General features: G+C 40.5%; 1 protein-coding gene across 5 annotated transcripts; it reads left to right on the forward strand.

The window, feature by feature from the left end:
* Nucleotides 1-6,968: 6,968 nt before the first annotated feature.
* LOC142109506 (Krueppel-like factor 4) lies at nucleotides 6,969-15,056 on the forward strand. 5 transcript variants are annotated; one of them, XM_075193686.1, is made up of 5 exons: nucleotides 6,973-7,853; nucleotides 8,254-8,371; nucleotides 9,667-10,576; nucleotides 10,661-10,822; nucleotides 13,895-15,056. In XM_075193686.1, the coding sequence occupies exons 1-5, from the start codon at nucleotides 7,849-7,851 to the stop codon at nucleotides 14,068-14,070; spliced, it is 1,371 nt and encodes a 456-aa protein (XP_075049787.1). In that variant the 5' UTR covers nucleotides 6,973-7,848; the 3' UTR covers nucleotides 14,071-15,056. The 5 variants fall into 5 exon arrangements, with proteins under 5 accessions (XP_075049783.1, XP_075049784.1, XP_075049786.1 ...); XM_075193682.1 differs by having other exon boundaries at nucleotides 6,969-7,853; nucleotides 9,670-10,822; XM_075193683.1 differs by having other exon boundaries at nucleotides 6,969-7,853; nucleotides 8,254-8,356; nucleotides 9,667-10,822.
* Nucleotides 15,057-16,016: the final 960 nt, after the last annotated feature.

The following is a 16,016-nucleotide window of genomic DNA, read 5'->3' on the forward strand; positions in this document are numbered from 1 at the left end:
TTTCTTTCCTTTCATTCCATTCTCGACTCTCTACAATCAGGCTTCCGCCCCTGACATTCCACTGAAACTGCTCTCACAAAAGTGATCAATGATCTATTTACTGCAAAGTCTAAGGGTCAATTCTCCATACTCATTCTCCTGGACCTCTCAGTTGCTTTTGACATTGTTGATCACCCTCTTCTCCTACACACCCTTTACTCCATTGGCCTTTGTGACACAGTTCTTTCCTAATTGACTCCCTACCTATTGAACTGCTCATTTAGTGTTTCTACCTCTGGCACATCCTCCCCTCCACTCCCACTATCTGTTGGGGTCCCACAAGGCTCTGTTCTTGGTCCTTTACCTTTTTTCATTATATACCAATTTTCTTGGGGCACTAATTTGCTCATTCAGCCTCCAATACCACCTCTATGCTGATTACACCCAAATCTATATATCTTCCCCTGACCTCTCTCTTCTGTACAATCTACTGTAACCACCTGTCTTTCTGCTATCTCCGCATGGATATCACAATGCTACCTAGATCTCAACATGTCCAAAACAGAGCTTATTATCTTACCTCCTGCCAGAATCACTACCTGCCATCAAATCTCCCTCACTTTCAAGAACACCACAATATCCTCAGTCTCAAGCCCTTGGTATCACGCTTGACTCCACCTATATTCCTCACATCCAGACTCTTATCCAGTCCTGTCAACTCCAGCTTAAAAACATTGCTAGAATACGCCCTTTTCTTATTCAACTTGCTACCAAAAGTCTTATCCATTCTCTCATCTCGTGTCTGGACTATTGCAACCCCTCTATCTGGCATTCCTGAAACACATATAGCCACACCTCAATCCATCCTAAATGATGCTGCAAGATTGATCTTCGCCTCTTACCACTCCACATTTGCTGCACCACTTTGCAAATCCCTACACTGGCTCCTTGTGTCCTCTAGAATCAAATTCAGTTTACTCCCCCTTACCTACAAAGCCCTCAACAACACTACCCCTGCATACATCTCATATCTCATATCAAAATACTCTCCCTCCTGCCCTCTTAGATCTACCTCTGACCTGCGCTTTGTCTCCTGTGCTGCTTCCCACTTATGGAATTCCCTACCACGCTCAATCAGATTTTCCCACAGCCTTCAATTCTTTAGACACTCTTTAAAACCCATCTCTTTTTTAGAGGTTACCTTATCCCCGATAACACTATTCACACCTCCTCATTTCAGCTGTATCCTCTTCCACTTAGAATGTAAGCTCTCTAATGAGCAGGGTCCCTTTCATATCTGCATTTTTCCTACCTTGTATGTCCCTGTTTTATGTATGTACTGTTTTCCCTACTGTATAACGCTGTGGAGCACTGTGGCGCCTTACAAATCTATGATGATAATAATAATAATAATAATAATAATAATAATAATAAACACAGTAAAACTTTGTAGACTATTGAAATCAGTTTAGACTATACATTTATTTAAAATGATACTTTATTAAACAATTAGCACATCAAATACATAATAGAACATAGCCGATTTTGTGACATAGGAAAATTAATTACTTTTTTAATAATTACTGCATGCTACATAAATAACTGGTTGAGTTACATATTGCAGATAATTATAGTGTGCAAAATGATGCTACATGACATAACTAGTCCAAGCTAATAAAAATAATAAAATGCAAGTTGCTAAAAAAAAATCTAAAACAATTATTAAAACTATTTTGCCATAATTTATAACTTACATTAAAATTTATCAAACAACCTCTATGGTAAAAACTAAACTCATAAAAAGTGATATTTTGTCAATTAAATAAAGACAAATGGCATCTTCTAAAAAGTGGATACTTTTCCATTTTGAAGCGACACAGGTGTATAAAATCAAGCCCCTAGGCATGCAGTCTCCATTTGCAAACATTTGTGATACAAAATGGGTCGTTCTGAAGTTTTCTGTGATAGGATGTCACCTTTGCAATAAGACGGTTTGTGAAATTTCCTCCCTGCTGGATACTTCAGTCAGCTGTAAGTGATATTATTAGAAAGTGGAAGCATTTAGGAATCACAGCAACTCAGCCACAAAGCAGAAGACCACATAACATCACAGAGCGGGGTCCACGGCTGTTAAGGCGCATTGTGCATAAAAATCGCCAACACTCTGCTGACTCCATAACTGAAGAGTTCCGAACTTCTACTGGCATTAATGTAAGCACAAAAACTGCAGCGGGAGATTAATGGAATGGGTTTCCATGGCCAAGCAGCTGCATGCAAGCTTTACATCACCATGATCAATGCCATACGTTGGATGGAGTGGTGTAAAGCACACTGACACTGAACTGTGGAGTAGTGGAAACGTGTTCTGTAGAGTGACGAATCACGCTTCTGTCAGTCAGATGGGCGAGTCTGGGGTTGGTGGATGCCGGGAGAATGTTACAGATTTGAATGGTCTGGTCTAATGAAGGAAATAGTGGTCTATTTGTACCCACCATTGTAATCTGTAACTTTAGCTGTGAGATCAAATTATATAATCTATAATAAAATATTGATCTCAGAAGCACAATTGTACTTTGGTTGAAATAAGTTGATTACTTGTTAAAGTCACTTTCTGTAAATACGTGCTTTAGATATACAAAATGTATTCTACACAATATGGCTGAAGGGAGGGTTAAGGGAAAAGGCTGTAGGGGGTGTAGGAAAATGGCTGCAGAGGGAGTAAGAAAAATTACTGCAGGGAGTGGTAAGAAAAATGTCTGCGGGGGGGGGGGGGGGGGTAATGAAAATGACTGCGGGGGAGAAATAATGAAAATGGCTGCAGGGGGTGAAGAGGTAATGAAAATGGCTGCGGGGGAGAGTAATGAAAATGGCTGCGGGGGGGGAGTAATGAAAATGGCTGCAGGGGGGGAGAGGTAATAAAAAAGGCTGTGGTGTTGAGAGGTGTGGTGACATGGCTGCATGGAGGAAAATGACTGCAGGGGTGGTCATGAAAATGGCTGCAGGGGGTAATATAGCTTTGTGGATGGGAGCATTATCTTTGTATTTTGTGTCGGTTACATGGATGCTGTTTGTGGTCTCTCCGTTCACTAGAAGGCTAAATACTAGTAAGATGGGGCTGCTAGATGTTTATATTTGATTACAGTTCTTTGACCACACATGTTCATATATTACCTATGTATGCCTGTGCTATGGGGTACAAGTAACTTTATACAAATAAAGTTACTTTTTCAATCAAAAAATGGGGTAGTTTTATCTGGCCATAATGGAATGTTGTGTTTTAAATACAGAGTTTAATCATTCAGGATTTGTTAACATTTTGCATTATAATACAATTTTAGCATATTTTCAAAATAGGACCCCAACTTTCCAGAAGCCAGCTAGAAGACATCAAAGCTGCAAGAGCAGGGAAGAGAGACATCTCAGATGTTGGGAGGTAATGCTAAATGACACACTACATTGGCAACCAGGCCGTTCAGAGTAGACAGGCATCTGCATGCCATTCCCTTCACTTTTCAGGTTCTGACATTGACACATAGGTAGCTACAAAATTTACCCTGACATTGACACAGGCAGACTGAGGTTGACATAACAATTGGCATTTCTGACAGAGACACAGACAGATTAATGAAACACACACACACAGGCCTAGAAAAAATACTCTTGTTAAAGCATAGGCCAGGGGTTGGCAACCCCTGGCACGCGTGCCAGACATTGCACAAAGACTGCTTTTTCTGGCATGCATATGCGCAGCAGCAGCTCAGTTAGTCCATCACCGGCTGCTGTAGTGAAGCAGCTCACAGATTTTGCTGTGGAACGGAAGACGTGTGTGCTGACTCCACAGGTAAGTATTAGGCACACTATGAATTGGGGGGACAACTATGTGGCATTATATGTTTCAAATATACAACTATGTGGTATACTATGTATTGGATGCACAACTATACGGCATACTATGTTTTGGGGGCACAAAGTGGCATACTATGTATTAGAGGCACAACTATGTGGCATACTATGTACTGGGAGCACAACTATGTGGCACACTATGTATTGTGGACACAACTAGGTGGCATACTATGAATTGAGGGCACAACTATGTGGCATAATACAAATTGGGGGCACTACTATGTCATAATATGAAATGAGGGTACTACTATGTGACATAATCAGAACTGCCATAATTTATTTATTTAGTTTGTTCTAAAAAAAATGACAGATAGAATCTGATTGGTTGCTCTAGGCAACATCTCCACTTTTTCAACCCCTCAGTTTAGTAAATATACCCCCTAGTGTCCATAAATATAAAGCTGTTTTTTTTGTAGCTTTGGTGACAAAAACATTTACAAGGCTTTGTTGATGTGTGTTCAACACGTTACACACATGATTTGAATGGCCATGTGTAGAAGCCGTAAAACTGACATTCACAACTATAATGCATTCTCAGGGCCAGGTCTCATTGCGTACTATCAGATGAATGCTGCGTTCTTTATTGCTATGGTGACTCAACACCAACTCTGCTCTGATAAAATAAATATAATTCTAAGAGTTGTCTGAGTTTTCTTTATATACCAGGGTAGAGAGATGGTGTTGATATCTGCACAGATTGAGCAAGTGCATATATTTAGTTGTACGTAATTGATTTGTTTTAGCTACAACTCTCCTGCTTTAAAAATAGAAACAATGTATTGGGAAAGGCTCTATTTTCCCATTCTGCTTTGAGATCTTGCATATTTCAAGGGAAAACTGCTGCTGGAAAAACATTTACACTTACATGAACATTTTGCTGATGCATGCACTGGATGGATCATAAATATATATGCACCTAGTACAAGTATTATCAATATGGCGCAAACTATCACTGGAGCTCTATTTGGGGTGAAAATTTAGGAGGGAATTTTGGATAAATGAATCCTGAGAAATTAGAGGCCATAGGGTACATTTACCAATTAAACTACAACATGAATGGACTTTTGGACATTTCTGTAAATTGTAGCCAATTGCCAGCTTTGAAGGACCTGCTGAAAATCTTCTATCCCTGCACACATTTTTATAAATCAGTAATACTAAACTGCTCCCACAGTACACTTAAACACACAACCTGCTAAAGAAGGTCTGAGCATTTAACATTAGCTACCCTAAGATCCTACAGATCTATGCTGCCTGTCTCAGCTAAGATTGTCCTTATTATTTGCCCAAGCATTTTGTGCAAGAGATGATGTGAACACATGGATCTCAAGGGTATTCCCTTGCCCAGGAGACTTACTTATTACACACCCAAACTTTCCAGCAGCAGGCTAATGCACAGCATCTGCAATCAGTGTGAATAGAGTGAATAACTGAGAATTGACTGACAATAGAATCAGAAATCCATCTAATCACAGTTTCTAACTGTTACATGCATGTTTATATATAATTTGTTACAAAAAAGTGGTATATGATAAACATCTTTAAATGAACTCTACATAGTATTAGCTGATACTTTACTTTCATGATTTCATCTTTTCACAGCTGAACTGATCTAAGGGTTTATGCATCAATAAGATGCAGTGCAACTAAATTTGCACCGCTGTGATCATATTTAAGCACCGCTGCAATGCGTCACGCCTGGGCTACTCTGGGAGCGCTGGTGAAGTGACCCCTGTGCTGTGAAGTTTTTTTTTCCTATTTACCTGCAGTGAAAAGAGGAAGTGCTGTGCGCATGTGCACTTCCACTGTAACGGATTCTGCAAAGCCCGTGAGGCAGGGGCGGATTCAGACTTTTGCTATACCCCGGGCGATTTTAGAGGGGAGGCGATTTAGGCCCCGCCCCCTTTCTAATTTCAAAGGCTGCCGGCGGCTGCACAGTATGTGCAGTCCACTCGCTCTGCTCTGATTGTGTTTAAAACACAGAGCAGCCAGGCAGCACACTGTCACTGCTGAACGGACCTGCACAGTGTGCAGCCGCCGGCAGCAAGCTCCTGCTAGGGGGGGGCGATCGCCCCCCCTGGATCCGTCACTGCCGAGAGGCATCAGCAGAAACCCATAGGAAATATGTTCTGCAAAGCTTAGCAAAGCTTAATGCATTGAAGAACATCGCAATCGCAGTCCCCATATTAATCTATGGGGACTGCGATGCTGCACAGTATTTGCCTAAATGTTGGGAATATATATGAAATCTCCTTCGTTAGGCAGTTAATACATAGCAACTAAACTTAAACTAAACAGCTGTCTCCACATGATTTAAGTGCTTGATTGGCTTCATAGTCTATAAACCAAGCACTTCCCAAGCTGTTTTACATTCATTATTGCATATTTAATTGAATGTGAAACCCATGGGCCCCATCAAGTGCCTTGCAAATTTGACACTAGTTTGGTAATTTAGGCATCTGACACATTTATGATGCACACACAATTTAACTTCTAATATACACTGAAGTCCAAGATTTTATTCTGTGGAAATACTGGACTATGACTGCATTCACGGTTTGTTTGTTTTTTTAAATGTCCAATAGAACAATATAATTTCAATTGTTCACTGCACAGAACACACATCTGGTTTTATCGTGGTCGTCGTATAGTTGCAAGTGTAAATGTACAGCATACTTATATTATACATTATTATACTATGCAGTTAAGTGTTATATCGTATTATCACCCATTGATAGAAGCCATGACTAATCTATTATTTGAGCCAGTAACAGCGTGCATTGCACTCCACATGTTACATAGGAGGCAGATGGTAGTATATGAGAGGCCTGTACTGTAGCGCTGAGTACTGCAGTCCGTACAGCCGAAGTCCGTACAGCTGAAGGTGTGGTGAGCGGCGCGAGGGATCTCCAGCTGCTCTGTGCGCGCGCCATCTCGGGATTCACATGTCCGGTCGCGCGCCGTCGCCAGGCAACTGACTGTTTGGCTCCCTAAACATCCAGTGACGTCACGAAGCCTAACAGCCGCGCCCTCCCTGCTCATGCCTCTCTGACTGACGCCAGGCAGCCACTGCCGTCACAAATCGGGGAGCGCTTGCCAGCCAGCTGCTGCTCTGACGTCACGCCCCTAAAGCCGCGCCCTCCGCTTGCTCTCCGAGGACCCGCCCACGTGCAGCAGCACCGTTTCGCTGCCGGATACCGCGGGCGCGCTTATTTCCCAGTCATTCCTCGCAGAGTACGCGCAGATACTGCATTGAAGTGCATGAAACACATTCACTACCGAGACATAATCGAGTCTGTGTTCTATACCATGTAATAAACATGGGGCTTTCCGTATCGCTAAGCGGCAGAAGTGTGGTGGTAACGAGCGCCTACGCTTGGGGACTCGGGTGAACAGCAGCAGTCACGATGACAGTTGAGAAAAGGGGCGGGGTGCTGGGATTGTTGTGGAGCGGCGATGGGATGGGAAAGAGGCGTGACTTTTCGCGTGGCTGTTACGTCACGTGAGAAGAGTCTCCGCCCTCTGCTTTTAAGGCTTGTCAGCCGCGCTCGCTGCTCACATTCACATTTAACACGAGGTCAGGGCTGGACGCGGAGCTGCGAGCGGGAGGCGGATCTCATGGCAGCAGCTGCAGGGGATCCCCGCGCGATGCTCTGTGTGGCAGGGGCTGGAGTGTACGTCCTCGTGCAGGGAATCCCTGGTGCAGCACCCCACGCATGACCAGCATCACCTGCACCCCACCACACTCATCTCATCACCTTTCACTACAGTGTCTAATAAACTATTATTATTGTGGAACCTGCTGCTTATGTGGACGACTTGTTTCTTTTTTTAAATCCCATTACAAACTTTTGTCCAGTGTGGATTTGTTTTGTCTTTTGCATAAAGTTTCCCCGTGTCGTATGTGGATTTACTTGTTATCATCTCATTACACTGACGAGAAGTTCAGCTGACTCTTCTAAGTTAATGAGGTATGTGTGGATCTGAAGTCTCTGAATGCCTAATTTACATCTGCCCTGTTTGCAGCTGCATAACAATTACATGCTACGTATGTGTATATATGAGTTTGGTAGTCTGCAGAGATAGACTATGACTTTCCACTTGTATCTGGCTGGGCATGATGGTATTTGTACTCCTACCACAGCTTGAGAGCCTGAAGTTGCTCAAGTCAACTGCATCGTAAAGCTTTAGTGGTATGGTTAAATTGTAAGGAAGACTCTCCCATATACTGTATTTTAGTAATACAACCAGATTAGTATCTGTATACTTTTTATAGGGATTATTGTTCAGCACTGCTGCTGTCATAACACCACACCTTGCGTGTATATGTGTGTGTGCATTGTGATGTGACTGTTATATATCTGTGCCCAGGCAGCCGCCCAGTGAGTGTGACATGGCTCTCAGCGGGACCTTACTGCCTTCCATCTCCACCTTTACAGCGGGGACCCCGGGCAAGGACAAAATGTTGAGACAGGCAAGTGCTGGCAACGTGAGTATCTTAATAGGGTATCCTTCCACTCGATGTTTGCAGCTCTGGATTGTGCATTTGCAAGTATATACATTTTGTCACTAGTGTGAGCATCTGTTAGACTTCTGGTGGGTTTGTACAGTCTATTATAACTCCATTTCATTACTTTGCCACTTTTATTCGCATGCCCCTCCCCCTATTCGTTTGGATTAAATTTACTTCTGCAACTGATTTCAGCTTCATAGCGATGTTGGACTTAAAGTTTGCGTTGTACATATATATATAACACACGCAGAATAATTCTGCATGCTCCTAGTTAGATTTTTGTTTGGTACTGTAATCAAGGAATGTCTTCATATTCTAATCTAACCACTGAAGTTGCACTTTTTATGTAACAAGTTGTTGATACTGGGTTTCATTGTTAGTTAACTATTCGAAAACTCAACAACCAAGGTACTTTGGAGAAAAATGGCTTCATTTAGTCTAATGGATTAGACTAACTTTTAATAGTTTGTGCTCAACTTTGCAATATCACTTATGCTTGTTTCCAGTAGAATAGAAGTTTGTTTCTATTCCACATGTGTATTTCTAACAGAAATGTAGTTTTGAGCTTGGGTGATATTGTAAGCTGTTCATTTATCCCCCTTTCGGCTGAATCAAATTTCCAAAGCTGTTTTTAGTTTTAATTACACTAACTACATGGATTGGTATTTTCCTGACTCCTTCCCTCTTTATTATAACCTTTGCTGTTCAGTAACTACATTTTGTAATTACTCATCTTCTTGTGATGGTCTTTAAGTGGAAAATAGTAGGGTATCTGTTTAGTGTAAACTTGGAAACCAATATACACACTAATATTCCTAAACATGAAATCTAAAATTAAGAAAATATTAGCTAGCTGATGTTTGTTATAGATCTACTAAATGTGAAGTTAGAGTATTGCTTTGTTACTGAACTGTAGTTATTCTGGCAGAGACCTATGTTGTGTACAGCTGTATACCACATTGTTTTTCTTTATACAATGTTTGTGTGTTGTATAAGAAAATAACCATACATAGAGCCAAATATTTTTTCTTTTGCTACATTAGGAAGCAACCCGTTTGATTTAAAATATTGATAGTTTCTGTACTTTCAGAGCACAACTATTTACATTTATTTAAATGTAGCTAAAAGCGGAGATATATATGTATATATAAAAAAAAATTGCATGTCTAAGTAGATCACTAAAAACATGCCACTTAAGTTCTACTTATACTTTTTTTTCGGAGCTATGTTTTTACTCCTTTGTTATTTATCTTGTTCCCTTTTCCCCACAGAAGTGGAGGGAAGAGCTGTCCCACATGAAGAGGAATCCTGCACTTAACCAGTCTCGCCTATATGATGGTTTAGAGGGGGAGACTACAGCTTTGGGTTCTCGCAGGGAGCCAGATGAATTTAATGAACTGCTGGACTTTGATTTTATACTGTCCAACTCTCTTATTCATCAGGAGACTATGGTTGCTTCTTCCTCCTCCTCACCGTCTGCCAATGCCTCCTCACCACCACCAGCTGCTCCTCTCCCAGACGGCATGTCTGCACTGTCGTCTTCTGCCAACTGCAATTTTACTTATCAGCTACGTTGCCCCCAGGAATCATCTGGAGGCACCACTCTCATGTACACTTCTAGGGACTCCACCATGCCAACCCCCACTTTTAACCTGGCGGATATAAATGATGTATCTCCATCTGGTGGGTTTGTGGCAGAGCTCATGAGACCAGACTTGGACCCAGTTTATATGCAGCAACCGCAAACTAGTCTACAAGGCAAATTTGTATTGAAGGCTGCTGTGGACATGGCTGATTATGGCCAGTCCATCAGTGTTAGAAAGAGTGGTTCTGGCATGGACACTCCAATGGTGGTTTACACTAGCCACCAGCTCCCCAGAATGTGTCAAAAGATCAAGCAGGAACCATCCGCATCTTGCGCTATCTCATGCCAAATGGATGGACAAGGGCAACAGTCACAGGGGCAGCATGACTTCCAAGTAGGAAGGGTGCTGTCAAGCAGGACTAACCAGCCTTTACAACCTGATGAGCTAATGGTCCGGGATTGCCACACTTCCCCTCAGACATTAAGCCATCCCTCCCTGCCAATACCTCCTGGATACCACACTTCTGCTAGCTTCCCTCACTTCTCACCAGACCAGCAGCAGCCACAGCTGCCTCCAACTCAGCTTCAGTATCAAGGTCAGTCTTATCTAAATATTTTTGAAGAAAACTTTCAACTATTGAAACAAGAAGTTATGCTGACTCCACCCTCTTCACCTCTAGAGCTCTTAACCTCGGGTGGCTGCTTGGAAGAAGCTAAGCCCAAGAGGGGTCGCAAATCGTGGCCCAGGAAAAGGACAGCTACTCACACGTGTGAGTACGCAGGCTGCGGAAAGACCTATACCAAAAGCTCACATTTAAAGGCCCACCTGCGCACGCACACAGGTAATGACACACTTTATCTACATTGACTTGGTTTGTGCAAGCTAGGGGTATGTTTTTGCACTGAAATTTTTGCTGGTTGTAATATGTAGACCTGATGTTACAAAACATGAGTGTGCTTTGCATAAACATCTGTGCCCACACAGCTCTGTTTCCTTCTGAAGACTATTTATAATGTCGGTTTTTGTGGTTTACTCTTGGCAAAACTTTAGGCATATTACAGAGGAAAGCACAAAACGAGCCCATGAAATAAAATAGACTCTACAAATATCTCAAGAATGCTCGGTGGTCACAGATTTTGTGTTTTTTATAATTTTTTTTTAACCTGCTTCTATAACATATTTACCTAAACTTTGTAAGTCTAAACATGTATTTTCAAGCTTTTCTGTGTATGAGGTTAAAATATCTGTGTATTACACTTGTATTGTGTTCAATATGAAATGGATGAGACTGCAAAGTTGTATTGCCTATAAAGGTGTCCAGCTATTTGTCCTGCTTTGTGTGACCCAATTAGCCACTAATTAAGTGAATTTTTGGGTGATATATCTTTTGAGTTCTGTAGATGTACTTTCTCGTGGAGCGTTTTAATAGTTATATTGTTAGTCATCTTTTTTCACTGTTTAAACATTCCTTATCTATCTTCGAGGCTTCATTCTCTGAATTGTTAAACAAGGCTTCCCTGCACTATATTTTTTTTCATCTAAGCAACACTATTTTTATTAGTGTGTCTCTTGTGGATATAATAATTTTATGTATAACACCAACATTGCACCCAAACTTTTCAAGCAAGTTGACTTTCCTCAAAATAATAAAATTATCATATATTCAGCTATCTCTCTCAGTAAAACGTCTGGCTAAAAACTCTCCTTTTCTAAGTTCTAATTTATGGCAGCTTTGTGTCCATTTTTTTTCCCTGAATAGAAATCACATAGGAGGGGCCTCTTCAATTTTAGCTTAATGTTAAAAAGACGTGTGTACCCCAGTAAAGGGAATCAAGTTTTATCTCCTTCCCCACCATAGAGCAACAAGCTAATTTACATTTATACTTAGCCATGATCGTATAGCATTACTTAATTTATGCAGAATAAATTGTGTTCCCTGGCTTTTTAAGAATCTTTCTATTTAAATATTACTTTGGTGAAAGTTGGTTAATTTTAAACCTGCTCAAAAAAAGTAACTACCCTGGAAGTAGGCTGTTGAGAATGATCCTCTGGGTTGTCAGAGGTGGTCATTTGTAAGTGGCACATTATTGGCTGGCACTTTCCACTGTCGCCACATTTCAGTACTGGGAAATTTTGTTTTCTGGGTATGGCTTTCTCCTTTATGTATAATGTGGCGTTTTCTTACTGCTAAATTATATCTTAAAGCCATAAAGTATATTAATGGGAAAGTGGGCACTTGATTAGTAAGTTGGCAATCAAGCAGCTCAATTGGCATTTAGAAACGATCCCCTGGTGATCGGAAAGCCAGATGAGAGCATAAGAAATAGTTTTTGTTTTCTATAAATGGCTAAAAATAATACGCCTAACAAGTAAATTGATTTATGAAACTTTAATTACCTGTTTTCCAACTCTGATGGCAGAGGGAATGAAACAAGTGTGCAAATTCAGAGTTGTTTTTCACCCAAAGCTGCTTGTTCTATTTATTTTTGTTACCTTGTGCCAAAAGTTGTCAGTAAGGGTAGTTGAAGATTTGTCACTGACTTTCAAGTGGAAAAATTCATTTCACAAGATTCTGAGGTGTGGTTAATTTCTATGGACTCCGGCCAAGTATACCACATATTATATTCATTTTTAGGATAGTACAAAATATTTGTAGCAAACAATGGAGGTAAAATTACTTTGATCTTTTGAGACACTACGACAGAACACCCGAGGGCCAAGCTTGTCATAATTGCAGAAATCCCCACATGGCAGCAGTGGACACCGAGAACATACCTTGGTGAAATAGTTTCTGCTGTAAAATCCAGTGCGTAGCCACTTACTGTTCTTGTCTCTACATTTGTCTTTGCTCTAGTATTTTATTTATTATAGAATATGATTGTTGTAGAGCGCAGCTTCATAAGATATGTATGTGTTTGTTAGCAACTCTACATTAAAATGAGTGACTATTTTGGACAGAGCCTTATTTGGCTGCATGTGTCTACATCTTGGTGGTGGCTGCCATGTTTCTGCTCTGCCAAGGTGACATTTAAATACCCATAATCTGCGACCTAACACTCGCACCTTAAGGACAGCTTATAATGGAAGACCTTATTTGGCATCAAGTCATGAAACATTCTCAAAGAAGACTTATCTCCTAACAGTGGAGGAAGCTATTTTTTTGGACTGAGCCAATATCCATGAAAATGCAGCCCACCAATTCCATAGAATCTTGTGACATTACACTAGAGCACAAAATCTGTGCCTCTGCAGTCACTAGTTTTTAGTTAATGGGTTACTTTTGGCTGTATGATTTTCAGACCACAGTGATCAGTCCATTTTTTCCTGCATTTTTTAAAAATGCAAAACAAATATTGAATATTCAATCCAAAATATATATACACACTGTAATAACCTTTACAGAAAGCTTGAAAGTGTTTATAGTCCTGTATATTGCACTTAGTTTGTTAGAGTGTAATTTGTATACCCCATTAATTTACTCCAAATTATTATTGGCTGCTTGTCTTGATTTTACATGCAAACGACATATTTTTTTAGATTTGACACCAATAGATGCCTAAAAACAAGGGTAGAAAGGGTACATTGGACAATCAAAATTGGACTAGTGTAGTCTTAATATAACTTTATTAATCTGTTGGTAACCAGACTAGAAATACATATTCATTTAAAACATTTTGTTTCTAGAGACTGCAAATACACGCATATACAGATCATGGTAGTTTGTACTGTAAATGTCAAAGTGCAGATAAACTGGTTTGACATGTGTCTAGTTCATGACGGTTGAGCCATACCAGACTTTACTACATGTCATTTACTTCTAGTTTTGCATATTTTTATGTAATAAGCTGAGGATAGTGTTCTTCGTTTGGATTGGTATCCTGTTGTGAATAATGCCTTGTTGTTCTTTCCATAGGTGAAAAGCCATACCACTGTGATTGGGAAGGCTGTGGGTGGAAGTTTGCTCGTTCCGATGAACTGACACGCCACTACCGGAAACACACCGGTCATCGACCCTTCCAGTGCCAAAGATGTGACCGAGCATTTTCTAGGTCGGACCACCTTGCCTTGCACATGAAAAGGCACTTCTGAGTGCACAACATAGTCACAGGCCCAATACTGCCACATAAGTTTTAGTATTTATACCACACATTACATGGAGATGGGAGAGAAACACAAGCACTACAAGTTGTCATGTTGTGTGAGAAGGAAAGACTTTGAAACCTGAAACAACTAAATAACAATTCTCTACTACATTACGGAGAATCTACTAATTTAATAAACAGTGTCTTAAAGAAAATGGGGTTTTGACTGGATCTTAAAGCATTCCATGTTTGGATTAAACTGGACTTAAATCTTTGGACTAGACCTTAAGGATCAGTGACTGGAAAATGGTGATTGCACTATTCAGAGGTGTTTAGTCTAGGCCCACCTGCTGCTGTCCTATTTACTCATCATGTTCCACCAGCCAGGTGAGGGGCTTCAGTCTTGTTCCACTGAGTAATCTCCTCTTGTTACTCAGTGGGACATGTGTAACCTTTTGAGGGAAGGCTGTATTATTGTACCTTGATGCAAAACTCTAAAGTCTGCATTTTCTCACATGGTGAAAAAAGCTAATTAAATGCTGGTTGAAGGAATAAAGTCATTTAGCAAATGGTGCTTACAGGCTGAATCTTCTCATGGTACCAAAAATTGAAGCCAAAGTTCTCAAACTGCTGCATATTTGACAAGGAAATCTATTTTGTCTTCCGAATTTTTTTTTTTTTTTTTTTATAATTGACCAAAGTCAGGTGTGTAAACCTGATTTATTTTAATATATTTGTATATGCAGACAGTGTGTGATGCACTGTGGTTTCTATGTGCAATAAGTTGTACAATGTTCTATTACCACATATGCCTTACCCAGAACAAATGTTTTTGTTTTTTCTATATAGGACTTTACATAATAAAATATGTAATATAAACCTATGACAACTTCTGTTTTGTATATTTGTAAACTATGAAGTGAAATTACTTTTTTTTTTGAAGTTTGTATTTTGCTTATTAAGTAAGTTTAAATAAACTTATATTTTATTTGGCGGATTAGTCTCTGCAATTCATATCTTCTAATATCCCCACTTTCCTATGGTCACTTCTTATATTTGAGGTTTTGTGTGTTGTCTCCCTGGTTTTAATATTAATATATATATATATATGTGTGTGTATAATTTTATTTATTTTTTTCTTATTTTTTTTACCTGGTTTTAGATTTGTCCCCTGAATTGTGTTAAGTCACAGTGATAACTGGTTTGAGGACTCAGGGGCGGGCTGGGCAGGGGGGCATCGGCCCCCCGGGCCGCTAAGAATCACAGCTGCTAGGGCACCTGTGCGGCGTGTGCCCCCTGGGCTGATGTCCGTCAGCCCGCGCCTGTTTGAGGTCCTCATCCCCAGCTTTGTTACATGATACATATAAAATGCTAGTATTCACAAGTATGCATGGAATAGTTTCAGAACCTTATACGAAGTGAAGATATTTCTGTGTGTAAAACTGGCCTTAATCATTAAACCTCCTGTCATTAACTACATTGAAAGGCACCATACCCTGATTTGTTAGTGAGACTGCCATGTTTGACAAAATTGACCAGAAGACTTTGAGAGGAGATAAGGGTCATATACAATCTCCTTACAGTAGTGATTTGTGGGCATGACCTAATAGCAGGTAGTTGGTTTGGCATAAAATCGTGTTGTATGACATTGAAGTTTTGGCTAGCTCCTCAATGGACAAAACACGTCAAAGGGCCCACACCCGCTTAAAGCAGCAATCCCAATCAGCACGGTGGCTTAGTGGTTAGCACTTCTGCCTCACAGCACTAGGGTCGTGAGTTTGGTTCCCAGCCATGGCCTTATTTGTGTGGAGTTTGTATGTTCTCCCCCTGTTTGCGTGGGTTTCTTCCCACACTACAAAAATATTCTAGTAGGTTAATTGGCTGCTATTAAATTGACCTTTTTCTGTCTGTGTATGTTAGGGGATTTAGACTGTAAGCTCCAATGGGGCAGGG

The sequence above is a fragment of the Mixophyes fleayi genome (genome assembly GCF_038048845.1).
Source record: "Mixophyes fleayi isolate aMixFle1 chromosome 1 unlocalized genomic scaffold, aMixFle1.hap1 SUPER_1_unloc_3, whole genome shotgun sequence".
Lineage (NCBI taxonomy): Eukaryota > Metazoa > Chordata > Amphibia > Anura > Limnodynastidae > Mixophyes > Mixophyes fleayi.

Coding starts and splice junctions, on each gene's coding strand:
- LOC142109506 (XM_075193681.1), top strand. Junction 8,372..9,666: donor GACAGGCAAGTGCTGGCAAC/GTGAGTATCTTA, acceptor TTTTCCCCACAG/AAGTGGAGGGAAGAGCTGTC. Junction 10,823..13,894: donor CCACCTGCGCACGCACACAG/GTAATGACACAC, acceptor TTCTTTCCATAG/GTGAAAAGCCATACCACTGT.